The following is a 27,436-nucleotide window of genomic DNA, read 5'->3' on the forward strand; positions in this document are numbered from 1 at the left end:
TCTTTCTTTGTATATGTGAGGAGTGGATCTCACAAGAGAGAGGATTGCATATTCATTCCGATTTCCAAAATTTGGTATCAGAGCATGGTTTTGAGGATCCAGAGAAAAATAATCATGAGCAAAATTAAAAAATATAACTTTGTCAGTCTTAACCTCGATGGTCGTGTGCTAGCGTGGAAGAGTAAGAAGTTAAGGAGCAAAGTACATCGACACTCCAAAACTTTGTTAGAAGTATTGGCTACTGTGTGTTCTCAATTGTTTGTGCATGATAGATTAAAGACAATGTCATGGAGTCGCTAAAGAAGACAGAGACATAAATTGTTAAGTTTAACATGAATTTTGCAAGCTGGTAGCTATCTACTAAATTATGGTTTATACAGAAAGGTTTGGAGGGAGTTGCGGCTGGTACAAAGGAGCCGACTACCAGGAAATTAGGGAGAAGAGTATGGAGGAAAGAAAACAATAGGGCTATTGGAATGATGGGACGAGCCCTAGGAGTAGAGTATTTTCATCATCTTGAGATCACAACGTCAATAGCTGTGGACTGGGCGATCCTTGAAGCCTGGTTCTGGGTTAAGATGCGTCATTCAAAGGCAAATATGAAGCAATAGTTGTATGATCTTTGTATGAATGACAATGAAGATTTGGCAACCTTTTTAAACCACATGCAAGCATTACTGAATAAACTTCTAGACCTTGGCTCCAAAATCAAGGATGAGGATCAAAAAGCTATATTTTTGAAGAGTCTTCCTTCTAGATTCTATGAGACTGCATGTATCCTCAGGTTGTATGATGAACTAGAATACATCGATTGCGTGGGGTTGCTTATGAGTGAGGAGAAGCGGGAGGGGAGTTTCTTTCCTGGTGATGCTGCATATATTGTTAAGGATAGAAAGAATATGATTAGAGGAAACGTGCATGCTACTACTACGGTAAACCAAGGCACATTGAGAGATTTTGTGCCAAGAAGTAGACTCGAAGCAGAAAGACGAGGAGGCAAGAAAGGAAAAACATAAGGCATGCATAGCCAAGGAGACAACGCTAGAGGAGATGGTCGGTTTAGTGAGTGATGACGTGCTCGACTAGGGCGTCTGATTTTTTGATGGTTTTGAGGCTTGGCTACGATGCCAAACACTAAGCTTTGATTCTTGGAAGAGTCTATGTGATTGAGCTACAATGCTCAAGAGTTTTTTGTGTGGACTATGATGTCCTTTGTTTCATGAAGCTATGAGGCTTTAATTTTGTTTGAATGATTTAGTTGTAATGGCGACAAGTCTGGTAGGAATGAGCCAATTTTTGTTGAGATTTATTATTGACTTCCTATTGGATCAAGGGAGGATGTTAGAGAGGTGATCCTCCTAGGAGTGGTAGCAAGACTAAGGTGAGACAGTTGCTCAATGGTTGGTTGGTGCTTGTTGGTCGACACTTGGTCATTGGAACATGCAAGAGATCACATATGATTAGAGGGTTGAGCATGTTGTGGACACTTGGCAGTTCTAGAGAAAGAACTAGATGTTGCATGGAGACAGTGATCAGATGGCAGTGTTCCTTGGTGACTACAAAGGTCTTCACAAGCTTTTTTCGTTGTGATCACAAGCTTTAGAGCCATGAAGTTGAGGTCTAGTAGATAGTACATTGTTGTGCATCAGCTCATCATAAAAGGGGAGGGTGACACACCCATTCGATCAGTGCAGTGTTGGGAGCTGTGACAAGGTCACAAACAAGAAAAGGCAATTGTATAGATGATAGGCCTCATCATCGACTAATATCAACTATGTCCCTCGCAATGCATGCCCTCTGAAGTCACCCCCTCCCTCTAGGATAAAGTCACCCCCTCCCTCCACAGTGGAAAGTGGGCCAAGGAATACATCTCCCTTGTCCTAAACGAATCGCGAAGTCCCCACAGCCCTCCAAGCCTGTCACTAGTTCTAAAAGTGGCCCGCCTTTGATCAATCTATTCCTTCAAGATACGAGGCGATGGTTAAGAGACCCAAAAATCAAACTAAACTAAACTAACTACTAGTAAAATAAACTAATTTAACTAGTAGGAAACACAGGAATTTCAACCACCGAGCTGGGCATCAATTATTTTGGTTGCAAAAGCATATATTTATTTATTTATTGTTCAACCACGATGGTTTAGGACAATCACATAACTACTTGAAGTAGCTCAATGATATATTGCATGATGTTCCCAACTGGCAACCACCAGGTTAGTTTAGGACAATCACATAAGTCCAAGCTAGCCTGGTTTGGAAATTGACTGGTATATGACCTGAACCAGCCCAAAAATTAAACTTAAATAATTTAACTACTACGAGACACATCAATTATTGCTTCTGCTCTACATCCATCTGCTAGAGCCATGTTGGTCCTTCTGCTTGACAACATCTTCGACATAACAACATAGCCAATGTCGCCCTCTTTACAGCTAGAGGATCTAATCTATGCACACCTTTCACTTTCTACAGGCCATTTCTTAGGTTAGAGAGCATCGTCTCTTGGGCATGCATCTCCTAAAGTAGTGGTAGGGTTGTCACTCTATAAAATTTAGGGTGCAGGCTAAAGCTTGTAAAGACTCGAGACCTAAATGGCCTAATGCTATGGCCTCAACTGCTCCCATCAAATGTGAGACCATAGCTCGTCTTCTTCGTTCCAATGGCAATGATCGAATGTGTTCATCTACAACTGCTTCTTGTTGATTCTCTAAAAGGAGTTTTCTTTCTTCTCGTTGTTTCTCTCTCTGCAAACATTGCAAAAGTGCCTTTCGTTGCCCTTTCGATAATGTGCCATTTCTTTCCTCATCTCGCAATCTGGTTCTTGTGCCTTGATCAAGCTTTTCAACTTTCCTTTCCCGTAGCCTCTATCTGGTTCTCGTGTAAGCCATGACGAGGTGCACCTTGAGCTACATCTTGCCACCATTGATGCCATGGAGATGATCAGTGAACCACCACCGGAATAGAGATCAGCTAGCTTGTGAGGTGAGCAAAGAATAGAAGATGACTTACCCGAGTAAGAAGATAATGCGAAACCAAAAGAACAAGATCACGTCGAGTTGATTCTACACGGGGCAGGTTGCATGGCAGCGGGAGGAGAATGTACTTTGCAAGGTGACAAGAGGAGGATGCACTTTAATATTCAAAGATTTGCAGGGTGGGAGGTGAAAATTTTTGAAAGTATGCGGGGATAGCAAAATTTTCAGCCATTGTGATTTTCCTCCTCCGAGATACACGTCAGCAAAATTGGATATATTGGTTGCCCTCGAGCAAGTGCAATGTGGCCTAAGGAAGGTGTGAGGGAAATTTTGATTGAGGAGGGACGACCGATCCAGAGGTTGGAAAGGCTTCCCCCCCCCCCAACGCTTTGGTTTATTAGCTGTAAAAGCCCACCAAGGCCTCCGATTGGTGTAGCTAAGGGTGGCCAGCCCTTGGGTGGGAGGATGTGTCGGACACCGTTCCCTTCCGACGCCAACCAACGATGGTCAAGATGTGGCTCTGCAGAATATCAAATGGCCAAGGAGGGCTCTGAGGACTTGGAGGCCCTTCTTTTTTGAGGCTTGGAGAACCAAGGAGTGTGGCCTGATCGAGGAAGGTGTGAGGGAAATTTCGATTGAGGAGGGACGATCCAGAGGTTGCAAAGGCTTCCCCCCCCCCCAAAAGAAGAAAAGAAAAAAAGAAAAAGAAAAGTGAGGCTCGCGACACTCCCAAGTTCATTCCACCGTTTGCCGGCCACATGTGTTGCGGGGCGGGGCGGGGAGGTGGTGTGAACGGAGCCAAAGGAATGGGAAGCCAAGGTTGGCTCTAGGGAAGGATGCGGTTAAGGAGGAGAGTTCAAATGTCAGTTAAGGGAGAGTTCAAATTTCCGTTTAGTTCGTTTCTTGGGTTGATGAATCAAATACAAAAACAAAATCATATGGTAGTGCATGGCTACTCACGTTCTGGCAGTCATGGCGCATCACCACCACCAGCATCATCATCTTCCTGAGCAGCAGCAGCAGCAGCAACAGCAACAGCACTGCCCTTCTCCCCTCTGCTGCATCGGTTCCAAATGCTCCTCCCTTTTACCTTCCTCCACTGCCTCCCTCCTCCCCACCGATTCCGCCTGGAACAACATCCTCAAGGTCTTTTTTCCCCTCCCCCCATCCCATCTGCTACCCCCTAGCTGTATGTTAGTCAGGCACCCCGTCCTCTATCACCTGCTTGCCCAAAGAATCCAAGCTACCTCTTTCTGAAGACTTTCACACTCCGACTTACCCTGAAATTTGCCCGTCCTTGACGAAATTTCAATATGATTTCTTTTAGAATTCCCTTGGACAAAGGCTTCCGCTGGTGATGTAGCGTTGCTGTTTCATAGTATCTGCCTGCTTGAGTAGACTGGTGACCCTTTCCCTTGTAAAATGCATATTTGGTAAACTGAGTTCATAAGACGCGTGCGTAACTGTCAGTGCGAAACTCTTCATCTTTGCAAGATGTGAACTCCAAATTTCTTTCCAAGGGGGACTTGAGCTGAATTGCCCCTAGTTTTCCGAATGCAACCTTTTGAAGTTTTTGGTTATTTTGGTATGGATGCAAATGCTCATATCTTCAAGTTATAGTCAAACTTGATTGCTTTTTCCTAATCTTATATGGACATAAGCAGGCAGCTGGGGATGCTACTACGGTTCTGAAGGAAATTATCAAAGGCCTGCAGGACGACGTAAATGTATCCAGCAGTAGACAGGTTGCAAGAGATTCATTCGACTCCTGTTTCGAAACTTCATAAAATTGATCACAAAGCTTCACTCATTTGAAATCGCAGTTCGAAACACATACGCGGTTCTGAAATCCTCTCGTGCAATTTTCTTTTTCTGAATACATGGCAGCTGGTCCGTCTAATTATAATTTCCAAATAAGCGTATTATCTATGTTACAATGATGAGACTTACGGGCGAGATGGGGCTTCTTGAATCAGCTCAGGAAGAATGAGAAAATTTCATACATTTTATAGAAATTTGTGGCACTTTTTCCTTAAAAGAGTCTGACTACAAGTTGGCTCTAATCTCTGTACTAATCTCTTCCTCACTGTGATGCCTTTTTGTGTAATTATATTTGCTCATCCTTCTGGCAGATTTTTGGAGCTTTGAAGAAAACTAATGTGAAGAAACTAGTGGGCAGGCTAATGAAAGTCTCGACTCAGCTATCATCCTTTGAGACCCAGGTGAAGTGACAGAAGTGCAGGATAAGCATTGTATCTTCTGCATTTCTTTGGGCTGCTTTTAGTCATGTTTGAATCTTTTTGCTGTGTTTAGTGCTGCAAATTTCCAACCTGTTATCTTCTCTTAGAATTGTTAGTGTTTATTTCAGACTGACACGTCTCTTTGTGGAGCTTGTGGACTGCATAAATAGATGTTCCTCTTTAGTTGTCATCTTTCTTGAGGATCCGTTCAACCTTTGCCTTCAAAGATGTGGTGATGTAAAACTGAGTTGCATGCTGATCATACACGCTGTGGACCTAGTAGGACAGATGTTCTGGTGACTTTCAGCCTTTGATAGAGCAATATCGGTTTCCCAATGGCCACCTGTTCCAATTATACACCTCTTCCCTGGTTCTTCATCGATATCTTGGATAGAGACTAATTTTTGTTGGCGTTCCCATCTGCCTTCCCTTAATGTCCTTTACAACTGTAAGATAACACAAACCCAGACCAAACGTAGCCTGCTATATGCAGTGATATGAAGAAAATATCTAATTTGTCGATGGTTAGCTTCAGGTATCTGTTGGAGGATATGCTTCCTCTTTGATCATCTCATGCAGAAGATTTACACCTGCACGGAAACTTCCCAAAATTGCATCTAGTCCAAATTCTGCACTAGAATTTGGTTAGCTTCAGGTATCTGTTGGAGGATATGCTTCCTCTTTGATCATTTCATGCAGAAGATTTACACCTGCACAGAAACTTCCCAAAATTGCATCTAGTCCAAATTCTGCACTAGAATTGCATCTTCATGTAGCAATACTGCTGCAATTCGATAGGCAGCATCACTATCCACCATATGTGGGATGATTATTGCCACATAGCATTCTCCCCCCAATTCTCCAAATAGTCCAATAACACTACAAGCACTGTTCCGATTACCATTTTATTAATCATCGGCCAGGCCCACCCAGAGGCCAGAAGGATGGCAAAGTCCCTGATTCACATACTTCTGACTGCTATTTCCCTCCTAGAGGTCCAATTTGTCCAGTGCTTTGCAAGCGCGCCAGCCTGTATAGACAAAGTGTGCAAATGCGCTCTTAGAGCAACCATTGTGTGCAAGGTTGGTGCAGTTTACCGATCTGATCGTCATGAAAATAATTCTCAGACTTCTGAGTGCATGTAGGCTCCGGTTTTGGTTTGTTCTTGGAGCACTTTGTAAGCTAAGTATTGTTGCCTACCGACATTAGATAAGTCTTCCAAGTCCTGATAATCACCTCTAGACAAGACCATTGGGATTCCTTTTCTCAGCTGAGGCTAATAGTGATCTTCGGGGCTTTCCATCTTGGGCATCTTCACTTGGTGCTCTTTGTTCCCAAGTGTACAGCCCTTCATAAGCTTCTACTCCTCTTCCACTGTGGTTAACCCGCTGTTTTTCTTTGCTCCATGCTATTGCATACTATCTCCACCTAGAGTTTGAACCTCCAATCTCTCATCAAATTTCTTGGTCCAATATAGAAGACCCATTTTTTACATATGACATTATTTCCTCAGCATATTGACGAACTCTGATGAGATGTTCACTTCAACCGTTTGGAAAGATGATTCAAAAGTGTTAGCGGGCATACCTTGTTCGGACGGCTCCTCGTGCCCAATTTTTTCCCCCCCACTTTATAACCCCATGAGTTGTCTGTTGCGAAGCATACTCCTTCCAAGACCAGATTTTAAGCACTACTTCCTTTTTGTCCTGTACCCTCCCCATTCTCTTTAGAATATTTTTGTGCTTAACTGATGGCATAAGTAAGGATGTTACAGCACGTGGTGCTTTCCATGCATGATGGAGTTTATGAATGGAACACTAATTCAATCCCTACAATTCATGAGTACATATATTTGTTGAAGGTTATGAATTTAAGTGGACAGCAAAACTGAGCTTTTCATTGAGATGAATTCCCGTGTCCTCAATGGATTTGGGGTTTTGAGTCTGCATTGTATGCTTGGCAAGTTAGTAGCTATCTTTTGAAGTATGCTGTTTGTTTGCTTTTCTTGCAGATATGTGATCTAAAGGAGAAAACAAACAATTTACAGAAGAGAATGAATGGCCAGGAAGATTGTGTAGGGCTTTACACTTAATTTCTGGATGTCTTCATTTCCAAAAGAAAACCAGGAAACTTAGTTTTAGTTCTTGAGTTCGAATTTACAATTCCATCTTCAAAAGGGCTATGGTAATGAGCTAAAATAGTCCCTTCATCTGTCTTTAAACATTTATTTGGTTATTCACACGTGCCTTTTTGAAGGGCAGCCTCAGCTCGATGTCATTCAAAAAATGGATAATCTTGCATTAAGTATGCAGGTGAGAATAAGTTGGAAATATATTGATTTTGGTTTTTAACAAAATATAGAATACAATCGTGTGGTCATGCTACTTTTCTTCTAGCTGTGCTAAAATAGTAGTGTGGTTCCAGGAAGCACTCAAAAGGTTGCAAGAAGAGGATGAAGTCAAAACTAATGTGATTTGCAACTTGAGAGATGGGAAAAGGGTCTCTTTTAATTCATCCAAGGTAGTCATTTATGTTGTTTCTCTTTAAAGAATGATTGTGGAGATATTTGTCTTTGATCAGTCCTCTCATTTCCTTAGTGAGCAATTTCTATTTGGTTTATTTATCAGGCAATGGATGCTAACACTAGGTTGCTAACACTACAGGACGTAAAAGTGTCCTTTCATAGGTTTGGGGAAAAATAATTTTCCCCACGAACCTATGAATTTACATTTTTAATTGATAATTTCCTTATTTATGGTCAATCTACATTATCCTAACATTATGGAAATTATTGGCATCAGGAAAAAATATCATACATCATGATAAACAAATGATCTTATAGTAAGCACTGAAAATAAGGAATATTTGGCAAATTTTTTATTCTCCTAGGGAAAAAACCGTTTGGTAATTTCCTTTACAATTATCCATGTACATGATCAAGACATCATGGGAAAATTATTGGCATGGTAAGAAAAATACATACATCATGGTTACACCATCATTTTTATCCCTCTTTGGACAAGCGGTGGCCAAGATAAAAAATTGATTCCAAAATTGGAATCGAATAGGGCATCATGAAGGTATCAATTGTACTTGGGGAAAATCTACAGTTTTCTTCAAGATATAAATATCATGATCCAAAAGAGATGGATGCAAAAGAGATCCTTGATGTGTCAAAAAATTTCTGTGATTTTTTAGGCCCTAGGACGTTTTTAAGCCTATTACCAAAACTAATGTTAAATGTTTTATCACTGTCTTATAGTTAAGTTTGTATCCACCTACACGGAAAGAGTATAAACTGTAATATTTGGACTTTGGAAGAATTTGTAAGTCAATATGCTAGATCATTTATTTGTATGTTGGAAGAAGATTTTGCTAGTGTGACAGGGAATATGTGTTCCTTGCGTGAGGGTCACTACAGGGGTATCAGAAGTTATATTGAAAACCACATGGCAATGGACCTCTTTGCCTTTGTGAAAAATACAAATGATAAGAACAAGTGAAATGCATGATTTATTTATTTTGTCTCTTCTCATTTCATAACATCACATACCTAGATAGGGGTCCTGGCATATGGCAGGACTGAGACGGGCAGACAGTGGCTACCATGGGGAGGTGAGTCCTCTCATTCTCTATGCAACTAGGAGCTGACAGAGATACATTCACAGGCCACTAGATGGTTCCATGCACAGGGGGAATGTCTAGCGATCATCATCTCCCTCCGTATCAGTGCTCCCTCGATGCACCTACTATGTGATAGGAGATCCATTAGGTTATCAGGGATGATCTGTGGCACGTTCACATTTAGCAGACATGGGTGTCCCTAAATGCAGCCCAAATTTTAAGACTTCAATGCATCAATTTTGGCTTTAATAAGCGAGTATAATGGTGGCTCATTTTATAGGTAGAGGAGCCTTATCATCTATGATGTCACACATAATCGAATCAGATGACATCTGCAGGAATGGGAAGAAGGTGGAAAGGAGGCAAGTGAGCTAGAAGGAAGGAAGCATAACTTGAAATAGAAATGAAAGGAAATGGAAATGGAAAGAAAGGAAAGAACCAAAGGAAATCACTTACATGACCAAAAGCTCCACTTGAGTTGATTGATGTGACAAGAGAAAGTACAACACTCACATAGAGTGGACACGCACACTCAAGTACCATATGTATATGGGATAACTCTCAAGATGCCACATGGCACTCTCTCACACAAAAACTCATGAACTAGTTCCTAGTACACACTAGAACTTACTCTTTAACTATTATTTCTCCAACATTCCTCCTCAGAGCAAAGAGTGTGAGACCCAACACGCAAGGAGTAGACCGATCCCCCCTCCACCGCAATACTGCAAAGAGGAAGTCCAACTATCCAACAACTCACGTGTGATAGTGACTTCGAGTCAGCTTGTGACCGGCAGTGAGAACCATCCCTCATCACCCCCCCTTACTCTGAACTGGGTAGGAGTCTCACATGAGACCATAAGAGTAAACACCCAAGACAATCATTTTTGGGGGACTACCCAGGGTAGAGTGTTGAATCATAGTGAAAGAGTATGTTCTAGTGTGTACTAGGAACTAGTTCATGAGTCTTTGTGTGAGAGAGTGCCATGTGGCATCTTGGGAGTTATCCCATATACATATGGTACTTGAGTGTGTGTGTCCACTCAATATGAGTATTGTACTTTCACTTGTCACATCAATCAACTCAAGTGGAGCTTTTGGTCATGTAAGTGATTTCCTTTGGTTCTTGCTTTTCTTTCCATTTCCATTTCCTTTCATTTCGATTTTCAGTTATGTTTCCTTCCTTCTAGCTCCCTTGCCTCCTTTCCACTATCTTCCTGTTCCTTCATGTGGCATCAGAGCCATGTCTCCTTTCTAGCTTTCCCTTCCTTGGGCAAACCTTAGGAGTGAGGTAGCCCGCGGGAAATGGAAGCTAACTTCTCTTAAAGGTCGGCCCTTCCCTCAAGCTCTAGCCTCATCATTGAGATCGAGATGCCAACTTGGAGGAGCTGCCCATCATTGACTTGCTGCTAGCTGACTTGGAGGAGGTGCTCATCATCAACGTGCTACCACGCGTGCTCCTAGCTGTCCGTGCAGCCACTACGTCCCTCTTTTCCTGCTCGCTACCTCCTGCCCACTGCCTTCCTGCGCAGATTCCAGCAGCTGCATTGCCACTCTTCCTGCCCACTACCTCCTACTTGCTGCCTTCCTGCCCGCTGCCTTTCTGCTCGCACCTGCCCGTTGCTGCTGCTGCTGCAAATTCATCATCTTGCAGCCTTCTGTCCACCACCTAGGCTCCAATGTTGCAGGCATTTGTGAAGCTGTTCTGCACCTTGTGATCTGCTACAGCATTCGGAGCTATCCTACTGAAGTTCAAGGCATATAATTGCTGGCTATTCATTTCAATTTGCTGCCCGTCTTCACGAAGTCATTTTCCATTATGACTTCCTTATCTTCCAATTCGGTGCTCGTGGAGAAGTTCAAAGGGGAAGGATTCCCAACCTGGCAAACAAGAATGCAACTACTGCTTATGCGAGAAGAAGTTTGGGACATGATTGAAGATGATGAACTCGATGCTTCATCCTCCGATCTCAAGGTTGGAAGCAGCATAATGCTAAAGTCATTGCTCTTACTGGTCTTTGCCTAGCAGATATACTGATCCACCACGTGGGCTTCAAGAGAACAACCAAGAAAATATGGGATCGCCTTGAGAGTCTTTTTGGTAATAAGATCACTAACTCAAAAGTTTTTGAAACTCAATTTCTACAAATTGAAAATGGAAGATAGTGATCTGCTAAGTGATCACTTGGCAAAAAAGCAATCTCTTGTCCACCAACTCTCAAGTTTCAAATGTTCACCGGATGATGAGGACAAGATGGTTGTGCTTATGAAGAGTATGGAAGGGGTTTCCTGGTTTGAACAAACCCTTGAAGTACTAAGGCTTGCCACTACCACATTTGATGATATGGTAGCCCTACTTATTGAAAAAGACCGTCGCAATAAGGAATCTCTTATAATCTATCCTACTGATCAAGCACTTGCCTCCATAAGCAAATGTTATTTGCAGGTTTTGTAAACACAAAGGTCACATTGAAGCAAAATGCTTCAAGAAAAAGGCTAAAGAACAAGATGATCATCATGTCAACTTGGTCACAGAAAACCAAGTACCAGAAGAAGCACTGGAGAGATCCATGCGCTTACAGCCGCAGTCTCATGCCTCTCCATTGAGGAGGATGATGATGTTTGGGTCTTTTAGGCCCCCTTCTATCTGTGTGTTTCTATTGAGTCAATAAAGGTTCTTTGCCTTGAGTAGTCACTCTAAAATGATTGTATTTGGAGTCAATAAGGGTACTCTGCCTTGGGTTGTTTCTCAAAAGTGATTGTACTCTGCTCGTACTCTCCCTTGCTGATTGCCCGCTCTCCCTTGCTTCAGGTTAGGCAGTTTCAGGGCCCTCTCCGGGACTCTGTTCGACTCGTGTTCCGGGGAGCTGAGATCCTGGGCTGTTTCCACGCATCGGCGGAGCTGTCTGCTTCAGCACTGAGCGACCTGTTTGCATCTCACGCAGGCTGAAGATCGAAGCATTCTTTTTACAGGTTTCTTTGGGGTTTTACTTGTGGTTGGTTGCGAGTTCTTGGTGGGTATTTTCAGCAGAGGTAGCTCCTCCCTTCAGGACAGCGTAAGCTGAGACAATGGAGGACACAAATGCCACTCCCGTCGCCGAACCTGAGGAGATTGAAATCACAGTTTCTTTTCCTCCCGACATTGTGCAGATGATTGAGGTAGCAGAGAAGGGTTTTCGTTCGACACACATCATTGGCTTTCTACCCGGTAGAGGCCAACAGTTACGTGACTGGGTGTACACCAGCATGGCTTCTTTGGGTGTCTCAGTTACGGTTTTCTGATTGCTTGGCAGAGGGTACTTTTCTTTTGGCCTTCAGTCTGCACAGCAGGCTCAAAGAGTACTTATGAGCTCACCGATTCAGTTTCAGAGCAGAGTCATCCATTTGTGGCCTTGGCGGAAGCACTTCAGTTCTACTTCTCCTGGACCGCGACAGGTCTCCTTTTGGATCCTTTTCCCTGGACTTCCTGATGAGGTCAGCTCTTGTCGCAGAGCTGTCGAGCATATGGCTAGTGTGGCAGGTACAGTCATCTCTTCAGGTGCTAGACTTTCCTATGCTCAGTCACTTACTGGCGCAGGTGTTACGAGGGTCAGACTCATTTCAGATTTCCCCCCTCCTCGACCTTTGCCTACTTTGATTTCGTACTCCACTGAAGATGGGGTCCAGATGCAGCAGAGGGTTTTGTACGAGGGTCTTCCTGATCAGTGTCTTTTCTGTCGGAAGAGAGGTCACTTTATTAGGGATTGCCCCAGTCGTCGGCATCGATCAGAGACTCCGGATACATCTCATCCTCCGAGTGACCCAAAACCTATAGCTCAGCCTCCAGGGGTCTTTGAGCCTGCTCCGACTCATTCAGCAGAGCGAGAGGAGATTCCTTTGGGGGAGCCTCCAGTGAACTCAGAGGATTTGGAGGTGCCTCCAGCGGAACAGATTTCAAGGAGAGCTCGGAGGAGACAGAGATAGAGGGAGAGTCAGCAGTACGAGCAACCTCCAGGGGTCTCTGAGCCTACTTCGACTCATTCAGTAGAGCGAGAGGAGACTTTTTTGGGGGAGCCTTCACTGAACTCAGAGGACTTGGAGATGCCTCCAGCACGGAGAGCTCAGAGGAGACGGAGATAGAGGGAGAGTCAGCAGTACGAGCAGACCCAGGTACGAGCTCACAGTTGGCAGAGAGTTCAGACACATGTGCAGGAGACCCCGGAAAGGGGAGATACAGAGGACCATCCGCAGGCAGGTCTTGACACTGTGCAGGAGATGGTAGCTCAGGGAGTTGAGACACACGTGCAGGAGACCCCGGAAAGGGGAGATACGGTGGACCATCCGCAGGCAGGTCTTGACACTGTGCAGGAGATGGTAGCTCAGGGAGTTGAGACACACGTGCAGGAGACCCCGAAAAGGGGAGATGCAAAGGACCATTTGCAGGTAGGGCCTCACACTGTGCAGGAGACAGCAGCTCAGGATTTGATGACTCTTGACACTTCTACCCCGGAGGTTCATTTATTGGTTTCTGAGACAGTTATCTAGCTGGAGGCTGCTCAGGCTGTGGACACGGTGATGGATGCCTCTATATAGCAGTCCAGTGAGAGAGAGGTATTTCATGACACAGGTCAAGCCAGAGCCCGTCCCAGGATTTCATGCGCCTATATGAGGTTCCCTCGAGACCTCTCTCTCTTCCCTATCGCATAGTACCTTCTTTTGTTGCTATGCGGAGCGTCCTCTCAGACACCCCTCCCAGTACAGCCTCGTCCTCACAGCTTTTCACTCCTGGCTTATCTAGATTTTTTGCGAGTGCGGTCACAGATTTCGCTCAGTACCTAGACAGGCGTGAGGGTTGGGAGATCCTAGCAGATGAGATTGAGCGAGATTTTCAGTCACCCTTGCGTACAGGCATCTCGTCGCAGATTCTTCCTCTCCCTCTCACCTATTCCAGGTGTAGAGTTAGGACGGCTCAGCCTTTTTCAGCTCTTCTGACTCCTAGACCTGACCCCAGGATGGTTGACAGAGATCTGCCCGTTGAGTTTTGGTCCTTTTTGGCTCGAGGGGTCTCCACAGACTCCCTCACCAGATTGGAACTTCTCCCGGTATTTTGTCGACGGTCAGAGGAGGTAGAGGAATACTTGGGATTTGTTACTCTATCCAGAGAGGGGCACATTCTTCGTTTCTCCGCAAGCAGCTTTCGTTCTTGGGGGAGCGAAAGCTGGTCAGCTGAGTTACTCGACAACGAGATTGATAGACAGCTTTTGAGCATGACTCAGTTCTCATCAGTTCACCGTATTGTCGGCTCGCAGATTCATTCTTGCCCTAGGACTCTTCAACCTGGCTTCGGTGGCAGGGCCTTTCTGTTTTTGTTCTTTGAGGTTCAGGGAGACTTCGATTTGCCCAGGAGTGCCGGTTGGTTTGACTTTCAGCTCCTCAGTTCGAGACAGAGTATTATTCCATTGGATGGAGCCATTTTACATGAGTTGGGGCAGATTTGGAGCTTGATCAGAGATCAACTTTGGATAGTGCCGTCAGAGAGAGTCATTTGTGCTGCTGCCACTGGCATCCCATCACTTCCATCAGATGTGTAGGCTGTCCATCATTTCTTGGAATGTGAGAGGACTGAACGGCCGCAGATTTATTTCAGATACAGATGGTCGTAGATGCGGAGTTCCTAGATTGCAGTTGCTTAGGGACTCCCTTCGATTTATTTCCTCAGGGTTCCCTCCAGACATTGTACTTATCCAAGAGCATAAGCTCTCCCAGGACAGGATTGACAGATGCAGATCCTTACTCAGAGGACAGAGCCGGACTTATTGGAGCCCAGCGGATGGTACGAGGGGTGGAGTCTGCATTTCAGTTTCAGCCAGGTGGGCCCCAGAGATCACCCAAGAGAGCAGGGCCTGCTATGTTATTCTTCAGATTGAGAGCACAACAGTTGGTGTTCTCAATGTGTACGCTCCCATGGATCCAGCCCGCAGACGTGCATTTTGGAGACAGCTTAGAGAGTCCCTTCCTCAGGCAGACACTTGGATTGTCAAAGGAGATTTCAACATGGTTGAATTCTCTGAAGACAAGTCGGGCCAGACAGAGAGTGGACTTTCTGATAGGGAGAGAGTGGAGTGGGATAGTTTTGTTTTGCATGTTGGACTTCATGATGCAGCTCGATTGGACAACTTTCGTCACTTGGCTGATAGTCTTCAGTTCTCTTGGTCTGGGGTTTGCCATGGCTCCCTCTCTTTGGCTAGGCTTGACAGGTTTTATATTGGCCATTGGGGCCAATCCAGAGGAGGATAGATTGGGATCCACCCGGGCTATGTTTTATCTGACCATGCTCCAGTCCTATTACAGATTCTTCCTACCTCTCGATTGGAGAGCAAAGGCTTTGTGAGAGTTCCGGACTTTGTTTTTCAGGACACAGAGTTCGTGGAACAGTTGATAGAGGCTTGGTTGATAGAGGACACTCGTGAGGATTAGGGCTGGTTGATGTGGGTAGAAGGGGCTTTGGCTAGAGTCAGCATGGCCTGCTAGTTGAGGGCAAAAGAGTAGAAGGAAAAGCTCAGAAAAAAGATCGGAACGCTAGAGTGGAGGTATCCAGACTTCAGAGATTGAGATTCAGAGCTTTCCTCATTCTCTTTTCATCAGAGGGCAGCTTTCAGAGGCTCAGGAGAGACTAGAGGAGATTCAGGGCAAGAGGGCCCAGTTCAGGTTTTACTCCCAGTAGACCTTCTGGATCCAGAACGGGGATAGATGCTCTAGAGAGTTCTTCAGGGCAGTGGGTCAGAGATACTCTTCGGACAGCCTTCGCAGACTTGTGGATGAGGCCGGGTATCTTCAAACGGATCCTCATTGTCTTGTTGAGATCACTTCTGATTTCTATTCCACTCTTTACACTGCCGATCCAGTCACCGAGGAGTTGATCAGAGCCAGAGAGGAGATTTGGAGTCATGTCCCCAAGATGGTCTCAGACAGGATGAGTCATGTTTTGGATAGCCCGCTATCACTCATGGAGATCACAGATGCATTACATGAGCTGCCCAGAGACAGCAGATGCCCGGGGGAGGATGGCCTGTCGCCTCTTCTTTTTAGAGCTCTCTGGGATACGATTGGGCCTCATCTACTTTCTGTCATTTCAGAGGCTCTTGATACAGGATCTTTGGGCGAGGCTTTATGCACAGATATGATTTGTCTCATCCCGAAAGAGGGAGACAAGACAGTCCTACGAAATTGGAGACCCATTACACTTTTAGGGACAGCCTATAAGATCCTAGCAAAGACCTTGGCCCTTCGTTTAAAGCCTATGCTGCCAGATATCATCAGAGCTACTCAGACGAGCTACTCAGACAAGATTTGTCCAAGATAGAAGTATCTTGGACAATATCTTCACTTTTTGGGAGGCCACTCACTGGGCGAAGGAGAGTCAGTAGGAGATTGCAGTTCTCCTTCTCGATTTTGAGAAGGCCTATGACAGGGTGGACTGGGGTTTCTTGGAGGGCACTATGAGGAGGCTAGGCTTCAGTGATAGATGGATTTTATGGGTCTCCTCACTTTACTCTCACTCTTCTAGCGGGATGGTGGTCTGTGGAGGCAGAGGACCGGCTTTTCAGCTATCCAGATCGGTACGACAGGGATGCCCGCTTGCACCTTACCTTTTCCTTTTCGTAGCGGATGTAGAGCATGGCCCTTTTAGTCAAATCTTCTTGTTTCAGACTCCTAGACCTGACCCCAAGATGGTTGGCAGAGATCTGCCCGTTGAGTTTTGGCCCTTTTTGGCTCGAGGGGTTATCACAGACTCCCTCACTCGATTGGAACTTGTACCGGTGTTTTGCCGACGGTCAGAGGAGGTAGAGGAGTACTTGGGATTAGCTACTCTCTCCAGAGAGGGGCATGTTCTTCGTTTCTCCGCTCGTAGCTTTTGATCTCGGGGGAGCGAATGAGTTACTTGACAGTGAGATTGCTAGACAGCTTATGAGCTTGACTCAGTTTTCATCGGTTCACCGTTTTGTCGGCTCGCAGATTCATTCTTGCCCTAGGACTCTTCGACCTGGCTTCGGTGGCAGGGCCTTTCTGTTTCTGTTCTTTGAGATTCAGGGAGACTTTGATTTGCCCAGGAGTGCTGGTTGGTTTGACTTTCAGCTCCTTGAATCACGCCAGAGTGCTATTCCCTTGGATGGAGCCATTTTACATGAGTTGGGACAGATTTGGAGTTTGATCAGAGACCGACTTTGGATTGAGCCGTCAGAGAGAGAGTTTTATGCCGTTGCCACTGGCACACCCTCACTTCCATCCGATGTCTAGGTTGTCCATCATATCTTGGAATGTGAGAGGACTGAACAGCCGCAGATTTATCTCAGATGCGGATGGTCGTAGATTGGGAGTTCCTAGATTGCAGTTGCTTAGGGACTCCCTTCGGTTTATTTCCTCAGGGTCCCCTCTAGACATTGTGCTTATCTAGGAGCATAAGCTCTCCCAAGACAGGATTGACAGATGCAGATCCTTACTCAGAGGACAGAGCCGGACTTATTGGAGCCCAGCGGATGGCACGAGGGGAGGAGTTTGCATTTCGGTTTCAGCTAGGTGGGCCTCAGAGATCACCCAAGAGGGTACACTAGTGGAGAGCAGAGCATGCTATGTTATTCTTCATATTGAGAACACATCAGTTGGTGTTCTTAATGTGTATGCTCCCACGGATCCAGCTCACATACGTGCTTTTTGGAGACAGCTTAGAGAGTCCCTTCCTCAGGCAGACACCTGGATTGTTGGAGGTGACTTCAACATGGTTGAATTCACTGAAGACAAGTCGGGTCAGACAGAGGGTGGCCTTTCCGACAGGGAGAGAGTGGAGTGGGATAGTTTTGTTTTGCATGTTGGACTTCATGATGCTGCTCGATTGGACGACTTTCGTCAATTGGCAAACAGTCTTCAGTTCTCTTGGTCTGGGGTTTTCCATGGCTCTCTTTCTTTGGTCAGACTTGACAGGTTTTATATTGGCCATTGGGGTCAGGCCAGAGGAGGACAGATTGGGATCCGCCCGGGTTATGTTTTATCTGACCATGCTCCAGTCCTATTACAGATTCTTCCTACCTCTTGATTGGAGAGCACAGGCTCTGTCAGAGTTCCGGACTTTGTTTTTCAGGATACAGAGTTCGTGGAACAGTTGAGAGAGACTTGGTTGTCAGTGGACACTCCTGTGGATTAGGGCTGGTTGTTGTGGGTAGAGAGGGCTCTGGCTAGAGTCAGCATGGCCTGCCAGTTGAGGGCAAAAGAGGAGAAGGAAAAGCTCAAAATCAGAGATCGGAATGCAAGAGCAGAGGTATCCAGACATCAGAGATTGATTCAGAGTTTTCCTCATTCTCTTTTCATTAGAGGGCAGCTTTCGGAGGCTCAGGAGAGACTAGAGGAGATTCAGGGCAGGAGGGCCCAGTTCAGGTTTTACTCTCAGTAGACTTTCTGGATTCAGAAGGGGGATAGATGTTCTAGAGAATTCTTCAGGGCAGTGGGTCAGAGATACTCTTCGGACAGCCTTCGTAGACTTGTGGATGAGGCTAGGTCTTTTCAGACGGCGGACCCTCACCGTCTTGTTGAGATCACTTCTGATTTTTACCCCACTCTTTACACCGCCGATCCGGTCACCGAGGGGATGATCAGAGCCAGAGAGGAGATTTGGAGCCATGTCCCCCTCATGGTCTCAGACAGGATGAGTCATGTTTTGGATAGCCCACTATCACTCTTGGAGATCACGGATGCGTTACATGAGCTGCCCAGAGACAGATGCTCGGGGGAGGACGGTTTGTCGCCACTTCTTTTTAGAGCTCTTTGGGATACGATTGGGCCTCATCTACTCTCAGCCTTTTCAGAGGCTCTTGATTCAGGATCTTTGGGCGAGACATTATGCACAGGTTTGATTTGTCTTATCCCGAAAGGGGGAGACAAGACAGTCCTTCGTAATTGGAGACCCATTACACTTTTAGGGACAGCCTACAAGATCCTAGCAAAGACCTTGGCTCTTCGCCTAAAGCCTATGCTACCAGATATCATCAGAGCTGCTCAGACAGGATTTGTCCAAGATCGGAGTATCTTGGATAACATCTTCACTTTTTGGGAGGCCACTCACTGGGCGAAGGAGAGTCAGCAAGAGATTGCAGTTCTTCTCCTCGATTTTGAGAAGGCTTATGATAGGGTGGATTGGGGTTTCTTGGAGGGCACTATGAGGAGGCTAGGCTTCAATGATAGATGGATTTCTTGGGTCTCCTCACTTTACTCCCACTCCTCTAGCAGGATGGTGGTCTGTGGAGGCAGAGGACCGGCTTTTCAGCTATCCAAATCGGTACGACAGGGATGCCCGCTTGCACCTTACCTTTTCCTTTTCGTAGCGGAGGCTATGGGATACTTTATGTAGGCTACCAGTCATGGCACTTTGGGCCTTCATCTACCTATCCGGCAGGAGCAGGAGCTTCTGGACACTGAGTTTGCTGATGATACGGCACTGACAGTCAGAGGAGATGCATTTAGTCTTGCTACTGCTGCGGATGCAATTGACAAGTTCTGCCTAGCCTCAGGGGGACTTGTCAATTGGAACAAATCAAAAGGCATCTGGATTGGAGCTCAGCAGGATACACCAGCATGGGGAGGAGACAGAGGCTTTGTATGGATACCCAGAGGCACCTCCACGAGATATCTAGGCTTCCAGGTTGGCATCGAGGTGTCCTCGACGCAACAGTTTGCCCCAGTTCTTGAGAGTATCCGGAGAAAGCTAGCCTACTGGAGTACGGCTAGACTCTCTTTGGCCGGAAGAGCGCTGGTACTCAACCAGGTTCTACTAGCGACTATGTGGTACGTTGCGTCATGTTGGTGCTTTCATGCTAACTCGATCCGTCAGGTGAGGAGATTGCTCCGGAACTTCCTGTGGAGTGGTGGTGACGGTTCTGAGGACACTAGGGCCAGGGTTTCATGGGATACTATCATTTTACCCGCCTCGCAGGGAGGACTTGGAGTTCTTGATCCTGAGATGTAGAGCAGGGCCCTTTTAGTCAAACTTCTTGTTACAGGTTTGACTCCAGGAGATCAGCCGTGGAAGTAGTTCCTACTGCATGGGATTCACCAGTGCATCCCCAGAGCAGCAGGCCAGTGGGCAGGTAGAGTCAGTTGGATCTTCCTGACGGACCAGCATTCTCAGCCTTCCTCACCACTAGTGAAGAGGCTTATTCAGATATGGGATCATTTTAGACAACACCTCATCAGAGCAGTTCCCTCCTCCAGAGAGGAAATTGCCCGACAGTCACTATATCATAACCCCCTGGTTCGGTATCAGGGATCTTCCCTTGGTACATAACTTAGGACTCCTTTGGCCAGATGGCATGCTCAGGGGGTTGTGACAGTTGGAGATTGGTTTAGGGGAGGTGTGGAGATGTCAGAGGAGGTGATCAGAGATAGACACGGGCCACTTGGACAGATTGCTGCCACCAGATTACTGATCATGAGAGCTATTCCTTAGAGGTTGAGGGATATGCTTACAGATCCAGAGTATGTTCATCCCATCTCTACTTGGTCAGGTTGTTTTAGTGAGTCTGGGCTATGCATTGGAGTTCGTTTAGGACCGGAACCGTTTACTTATTTTGAGACGGATTCCTCTCACAGATTGTATCCCACTCAGCCACTGGATCGACAGGAGCTCCTTTGGCAGAGAGTCAGGGTCATTGGTTGCCTGGGTAAGGAATGGGCCACAGATCCGTCTAGGTTGACCATTGCAGAGGATCCTAGATGGAGACTTTGGATTTTTCAGGGTCGACCTCTTGCGGAGCTCGACTGGGACCCAGGTGCGTGGGCGTGGCCTGCTCCAGTGGCAGGCGCTCGTCCTCTTCCTTTTTTCCAGTACTCGACGAGGGCAGGTTACAGGCTTCAGTAGAGAGACTCTCATCATCTACCATCTGCCTCACAGCATTGGCACGCACAGGGACTTACTGCAGAGCTCTTGCAGAGCTACTGGACTCACTTTTGGGGCATCAGTAGAGCCAGGAAAGTCTCCTACTTCCTTTGGCTCACTATTCATAGGGGTATTCCTGTGGGTACTTGGCTTCAGCAGATGGGTAGACCCTCCTTGTGTATGCGTTGTCAGCTTGCAGAGGAATCTAGTAAGCATTGTTTATGGAGCTGCCCCAGCTCTAGAGTGGTATGGACAGGTATCTTCAGGTTGTTCTCATATGTTACATCCGAGTCCTTTCTTATGACATGGGGTGCTGCCCTTTGGGGGAGAGGATCTGGAGCCTTTGCCCTCTATGAGTGAGAGCCAGGAGACCACGGTTTCTTCATGCAGTGTCGCCAGAGATGGGGTCCCACTGATGTTAGCATCATGGAGCCACAGGACTTACTTTTGATACCAGTACCAGCTCAGGATTCCAGGCCTACTTCACCTGCAGGTTCAGCCTGGGAGGTGATTTCTAGCATTACCCTATGGCGGATATGGTGTTCGCGATGTTCTTTTGTCCTTGGGGGTCATTTATGCACGGAGGCTGACATTCTTGCTTCCATTTGGGCGGAGATTATCTTCACTCTCAGGAGTCAGTGGGAGCGGTGTACAGGCACCTCTTTGGCAGCTCGTGGGAGACTTTTATCCTTCATGAGGACATGGGACTGCTCATTATTTTTTCATTTGACCCCTTTTGGGATGTCGTGGCATTTTAGACCACCACCATGGCTTTTTTGCCACATTGTTGAGGCTAGGGATAGAGTACTTTCTCTCCCACCTGTTGTATGATTCGTTTTGAATGGAATATATCACTTTCTTGTTTAAAAAAGAAAGTGATTGTATTGTCTTTTACTTTTAATATGTTTGCCTGCCATAAGCTATCCAGACGGGAAACTCCCAACAAAACGCGCTACAATAAAATATGTTGCCGAAGGGGAACTTTAGAATCCCAAATATGGTGTAATCTCTTCCGCCACCACTTTGCAGGTTGGGTCCGAAGCCCAAGGTGAAGGAAACAAAACTTTATACAATGCCGATACCGTAATATGAGACAGTTTTAGTGGACGGGATGTGGGCACTGAAGGCTGAATAGTCCAGTCCTGAAGCCTGTCTTCAATCTCGAGTGGAGGAACCGGCATAAAAGGCTAAAGCATAGAATCATCAATGGTATGCCACACAGGACGATAATGCATCCCCAGACCATATTTTGCAGCTGCCTAAGGAAAAGAAAGGAGAGTACCATTATCATGAATGACATCTGCCACCGAATAAATACCTTTGAAAGTGAGAAAATAGGAGCGTCTAGGCTCCTGCACCGCAAGAGGCAGATCAAAAGATCTAGACCAATGTATGCTTTCAGCTCTGAAAGAGTTGCCTTGCATAGAATCATGACCATGCCATTCCAAATGGGAGAGAATGTGCTTCCAATCCAATAACAGTTTAGAGACAAAAGGACAGCCTTTGATCTTGCCCTCAATAGAACCAAAGAGAAAGTCCCATTGCGCCACTGCGTGGGCTGCCAATGACCAAAAGCAAGGGTGGTGATTTGCAAAAGCAAGAAACGGATCATGGCAGCCTAGGGCTAAACACCATGCATGAACTATAACGTCAATTTCCCTTTATGAGGAAGGATATGAACATGAATATTTAGAATGTTCAAGCCCCCATGCATCTTGGGTGAACATAAACGAGACATTGAAAGCAAGCATAAAAACTTTACTTGGCATGTTTGGAACGTCAGAAAGTTTCCATTATGATGGACATGAGAGAAGCAATATCTGTCTTGCCAAACATGATACAAAGGCAAGTAGAACTGAACGTATGCCACTTAAATAGATTGCACTATCCGGAGCCTAACATGCAATGGCCAAGTCACCAATTTCTAATATTCAAGCTTCTTTTTCAAAATTTCAAGAACCCGGTCTGTTTGTTGATGACCGGATCCAACCCAAAGGATAAGCCAAGTGACGAACTAACTGAGTAGGCAGAACAATCTCCCCCACCCATAAAAGACTATGCCAGTCTTTAGCATGCAATGCCAAGAGCTTTGATTCCTGAAAATTGACATGAAGACCAGCAGCCATGCCATATATAGAGAGAGCATGCATAAGGGAAGAAAGGTCTATCTTAGTATTCTTCGAGGTAAAAAAAGAATCATCAGTATAAGCTTGAGCAATCATTGGGCGACTCCCTTGTATTTCCAAACCATGGAGCATATTAGTAGCCACCAAGTGATCCATGTATTGAAACATTGGGTGTGTGGCAATAGCATACAAAAGTGCACTGAGCGGACAGCCTTGGCGAACAGAACTACGAAGAGTCCAAGTCTCCAAGATATCCCCCGACAAGATACAAGCAGCGTGCCTGTCACTGTAGACTCTAGAGCCAATATATGACATGCTGCATTCTGTGCCCAAAACCCAATGCTCTCATGGTCTGCGAGATAAAATCTCATTGGATAGTGTCAAATGCTTTAGCAATATCAACCTGTAGCAATAAGACATCCTGCTCAGTGTATTTGGCATATTCTATGCCAACATATGCATTGGCAATGCTATCTGTAATATGCCGACAAGGAATGAAACCATACTATGCGATTGACATGATGCAATAAAAGGTCTCTTGCTGAAAGAACCTCATGAATAGAAAAATCTGCATGCCCAAAGTGTCGAGACAAACAATCAACACAAACTTCAGCAAGTTGTGCTCGAGAAGAAGTCCAAACCCCATCAGGCAAGCGAACTCTGCATCTATTTTCAGATTCTCGCTTGTGATGTAAACTCTTGAAGAACTCTTCAGACGAGCAGCCTTTGTCCAAAAAAGCCTTTTGCCGTGCCCTAGTCTCCCACTTAACAATTTTCCTGTGATCAATGGATTGGAGACAATGTTTTGCCTAGCATAAGGACGTATTTTCTTCAACTAATAGAGCATGAAAGTGGCTGAGCTCAGTCAAATATTGACAAATGCTTTTGGCCTGAGCAACAGTCTCTCAAAAATTTCATATAATTTTTTCCATATTCACGAATAACTGCTTGCATTGTAGCAACAAAAGCAGTCCAAGCATAATCAATGTTAATGAGACTCTGATGTGAAAGAGGCTGAAAGGCATAAGAAACCATAGCCTTGAAAGTATCATGCCCGAGGTAACTATTATTGATAATGAGGATCCTTTTTTGTGAGAGCCTGTCATCTGACATGTCATGAAAAGATATCCTAAGCCAGAGAGGAGCATGATCTGAGTATGTGAAAGCATAATCATATTTTGCAAGTAAAATTATCAGAATGCTGTGGATCAACTCAATACCAATGATCCAAGCGAGCCTGGTAAGAGGACTGTGCATTATGTTGAAAGGTAAAACCAGGCTGCATGGGCTGTAATTCTTTCCAAATATCAAGAAGAGCAACATGGAGTAAAAAATGAGACCAACTCTGCCTTTCAGAGGCCAACATGTGAGTCTCACACACACTTTTTTTTTTTTTTTTGGGTGAAACCAGTGACTATAAAATTAACATAAAATCAATGTACATGACATTAGACTCCAAAAGAGAGCCTAATGGAAGCACTCAAAAACAGTGAGAAAACACTTCAAGGCTAGTAGCATCCAAATCCCTCACAGCATAACCATCATATAAAGATTGCTTGAGGGACATTATGAAGAAAGCATATGCTTGAGGGAACTGTTGTCCCATCCTAAAATGCCATCTCTGTGTCCAAATAGTCCATAGTACCCAAAAACGAGCCCAGTGAAAGAAAAGGAGGAATGGAGACATCTGAGATGAGAAGCATCTAAACATCCAGAAGAGTGTGAGCAAAGAGGGAGAAGACCGAGATCGTAGGAGGAGCTTCGTCTACTACTGCCCCCCGCCTTCGTCCGTCGCCATCAGCCACCCCTGGCAGCGCCCTGCCCCTTAGCCGCGATCTGCTCCTTGGCAGTGACCTGTTGCCTAGGCTTCGCAGGTTAGCCGCGATCTGCTCCTTGGCAGCGACCTGCTGCCTAGGTTGTGCAGGTTTCCCTGCAACGCGTCGCCTCCCCTTGCCTGCTCGAGTTGCGCCTCCTCTCAGCCCGTTTGGCTGCTGCAGGGGCGCCCTAGTGGTCGAGCCCCCCTTAGCCTGTTCGCGTTGCGCCCCCCCCTTCAGCCCGCTGTGCAGGTCGCGCCCTGCTGTGCCTTCTTCAGGTCGCCCCTTCTGGCTGCCTTCTAGGACGCCCTTCAGGCCGTCAGTAGCTGCCGTCTGCCCCCTCCCTTGCACCTCAGGTTGGGCTTCAGGGCCCTCTTCCAGGACTGTTCTGCGTGAGTTCCAGGGAGCTGTGTTCCTGGGCTGCTTCCAAGCATTGGCGGAGGTTTTTTTTGTTTCTGCATTGAGCGGTCTGTTGTCATTCCTCGCAGGCTGAAGTTGGGAGCATTCTTTAACCAGGGGGTTTTTTGGGATTCTAGTGGTTGGTTGCGAGTTCTTGGTGGGTATTTTCAGCAGAGATAGCTCCTCCCCTCAGGACAGCGCAAGCTGAGACAATGGAGGACACTAATGCCACTCCTGTCGCCGAACCTGAGGTAGCGGAGGAGGGTTTTCGTTTGACGCACATCATTGGCTTTCTCCCCGGTAGAGGCCAACAGTTACGTGATTGGGTGTACACCAGCATGGCCTCATTGGGTGTCTCAGTTATAGTTTTTCGATTGCTTAGTAGAGGATACTTTTCTTTTGGCCTTCAATCCGCAGAGCAAGCTCAAAGAGTACTTATGAGCTCTCCGATTCAGTTTCAGAGCAGAGTCATCCATTTGTGGCCTTGGCGAAAGCACTTCAGTACTACATCCCCGGGACCGCGTCAGGTCTCTTTTTGGATGCTTTTCCCTGGACTTCCTGATGAGGTTAGCTCTTGTCGCAGAGCTGTGGAGCATATGGCTAGCGTGGCAGGTACAGTCATCCCATCAGGCGCTAGACTTTCCTATGCTCAGTCACTTGTTGGTACGGGTGTTACGAGGGTTAGACTCACTTCAGAGTTCCCCCCTCCTCGACCTTTGCCTACTTTGATTTCGTACTCCACGAGAGATGGGGTCCAGATGCAGTAGAAGGTTTTGTACGAGGGGCTTCCTGATCAGTGTCTTTTCTGTCGGAAGAGAGGTCACTTTATTAGGGATTGCCCTAGTCGTAGGCCTCGTTCAGAGACTCCGGATCCTTCTCATCCTACGAGAGACCCAGAGCCTTCAGTTCAGCCTCCAGGGGTCTCTGAGCCTGCTTCGACTCATTTAGCAGAACGAGAGGAGACTCCTCTGGGTGGGCCTCCAGTGGAATCAGAGGACCTGGAGGTGCCTCCAGTGCAACAGCTTTCACAGAGAGCTCGGAGGAGACGGAGACAGAGGGAGAGCCAGTAGCACGAGCAGCCCTAGGTACGAGCTCACATATGGCAGAGTTGAGACTTATGTGCAGAAGAACTCGGAAAGGGATGCAGAGGACCATCCGCAGGCAGGTCTTAACACGATGCAGGAGACGGTCGCTCAAGGAGTCGAGTCACTTGTGCAGGAGACCCCGGAAAGGGGAGTTGTAGAGGACCATCCGCAGGCAGGTCTTGACACGTGCAGGAGACGGTAGTTCAGGGTGTCGAGTTACATGTGCAGGAGACCCCGGAAAGGGGAGATACAAGGGACCATCCACAGACAGGTCTTCTCACTGAGCAGGAGACAGTAGTTCAGGATTTGATGACACTAGACACCACTACCCCGGAGTCTCAGATATTGGTTACGGAGACAATTTTTCAGCAGGAGACTGCTCAGGCTGCAGTTACGGTGATGGATGCCTCTCCCCAGCAGCCCGTCGAGAGAGTGGTATTTTATGACACAAGTCAGAGTCACGTCCCAGGATCTCATGCGCCTGTACGAGGTTCCCTCGAGACCCCTTTCACAGCCCCGTCGCACAGTACCTTCCTTGTTGCTATGCGGAGCGTCCTTTTGGATACCCCTCCCAGCACAGCCTCGTCCTCGCAACTTTTTACTCCTGGTGTATCCAGATCTTTTGCGAGTGCGGTCACAGATTTTGCTCAGTACCCAGACAGGCGTGAGGATTGGGAGATCCCAGCAGATGAGATCGAGCGAGAGTTTCAGTCACCCATGCGGACAGGCACCTCATCGCAGATTCTTCCTCTCCCTCTCACCTATTCCAAGAGCAGAGTCAGGACGGCTCAGCCCTTTTCAGCTCTTCAGACTCCTAGACCTGACCCCAAGATGGTTGGCAGAGATCTGCCCGTTGAGTTTTGGCCCTTTTTGGCTCGAGGGGTTATCACAGACTCCCTCACTCGATTGGAACTTGTACCGGTGTTTTGCTGACGGTCAGAGGAGGTAGAGGAGTACTTGGGATTAGCTACTCTCTCCAGAGAGGGGCATGTTCTTCGTTTCTCCGGTGGTAGCTTTCGATCTCGGGGGAGCGAAAGCTGGTCAGCTGAGTTACTTGACAGTGAGATTGCTAGACAGCTTATGAGCTTGACTCAGTTTTCATCGGTTCACCGTTTTGTCGGCTCGCAGATTCATTCTTGCCCTAGGACTCTTCGACCTGGCTTCGGTGGCAGGGCCTTTCTGTTTCTGTTCTTTGAGATTCAGGGAGACTTTGATTTGCCCAGGAGTGCTGGTTGGTTTGACTTTCAGCTCCTTGGTTCACGCCAGAGTACT

The 27,436-nt window shown here is 46.4% G+C and overlaps 1 protein-coding gene across 1 annotated transcript in view; it reads left to right on the forward strand.

The window, feature by feature from the left end:
- The first annotated feature begins 3,946 nt into the window (after positions 1 to 3,946).
- Positions 3,947 to 27,436, forward strand: part of LOC147905481 (uncharacterized) — a 97,532-nt gene continuing 74,042 nt past the window's right edge. Inside the window, exons 1-6 of the mRNA XM_087378583.1 lie at positions 3,947 to 4,120; positions 4,639 to 4,719; positions 5,107 to 5,196; positions 7,226 to 7,288; positions 7,476 to 7,526; positions 7,639 to 7,734. Of these exons, the coding sequence (XP_087234709.1) occupies positions 3,947 to 4,120; positions 4,639 to 4,719; positions 5,107 to 5,196; positions 7,226 to 7,288; positions 7,476 to 7,526; positions 7,639 to 7,734 (555 nt within the window). The remainder of the gene's footprint in view (positions 4,121 to 4,638; positions 4,720 to 5,106; positions 5,197 to 7,225; positions 7,289 to 7,475; positions 7,527 to 7,638; positions 7,735 to 27,436) is intronic.

Source organism: Dipteris shenzhenensis, chromosome 1 (genome assembly GCF_047967505.1).
Source record: "Dipteris shenzhenensis isolate YYH24624 ecotype China chromosome 1, Dip_SZ_1.0, whole genome shotgun sequence".
Taxonomy (NCBI): Eukaryota; Viridiplantae; Streptophyta; class Polypodiopsida; order Gleicheniales; family Dipteridaceae; genus Dipteris; species Dipteris shenzhenensis.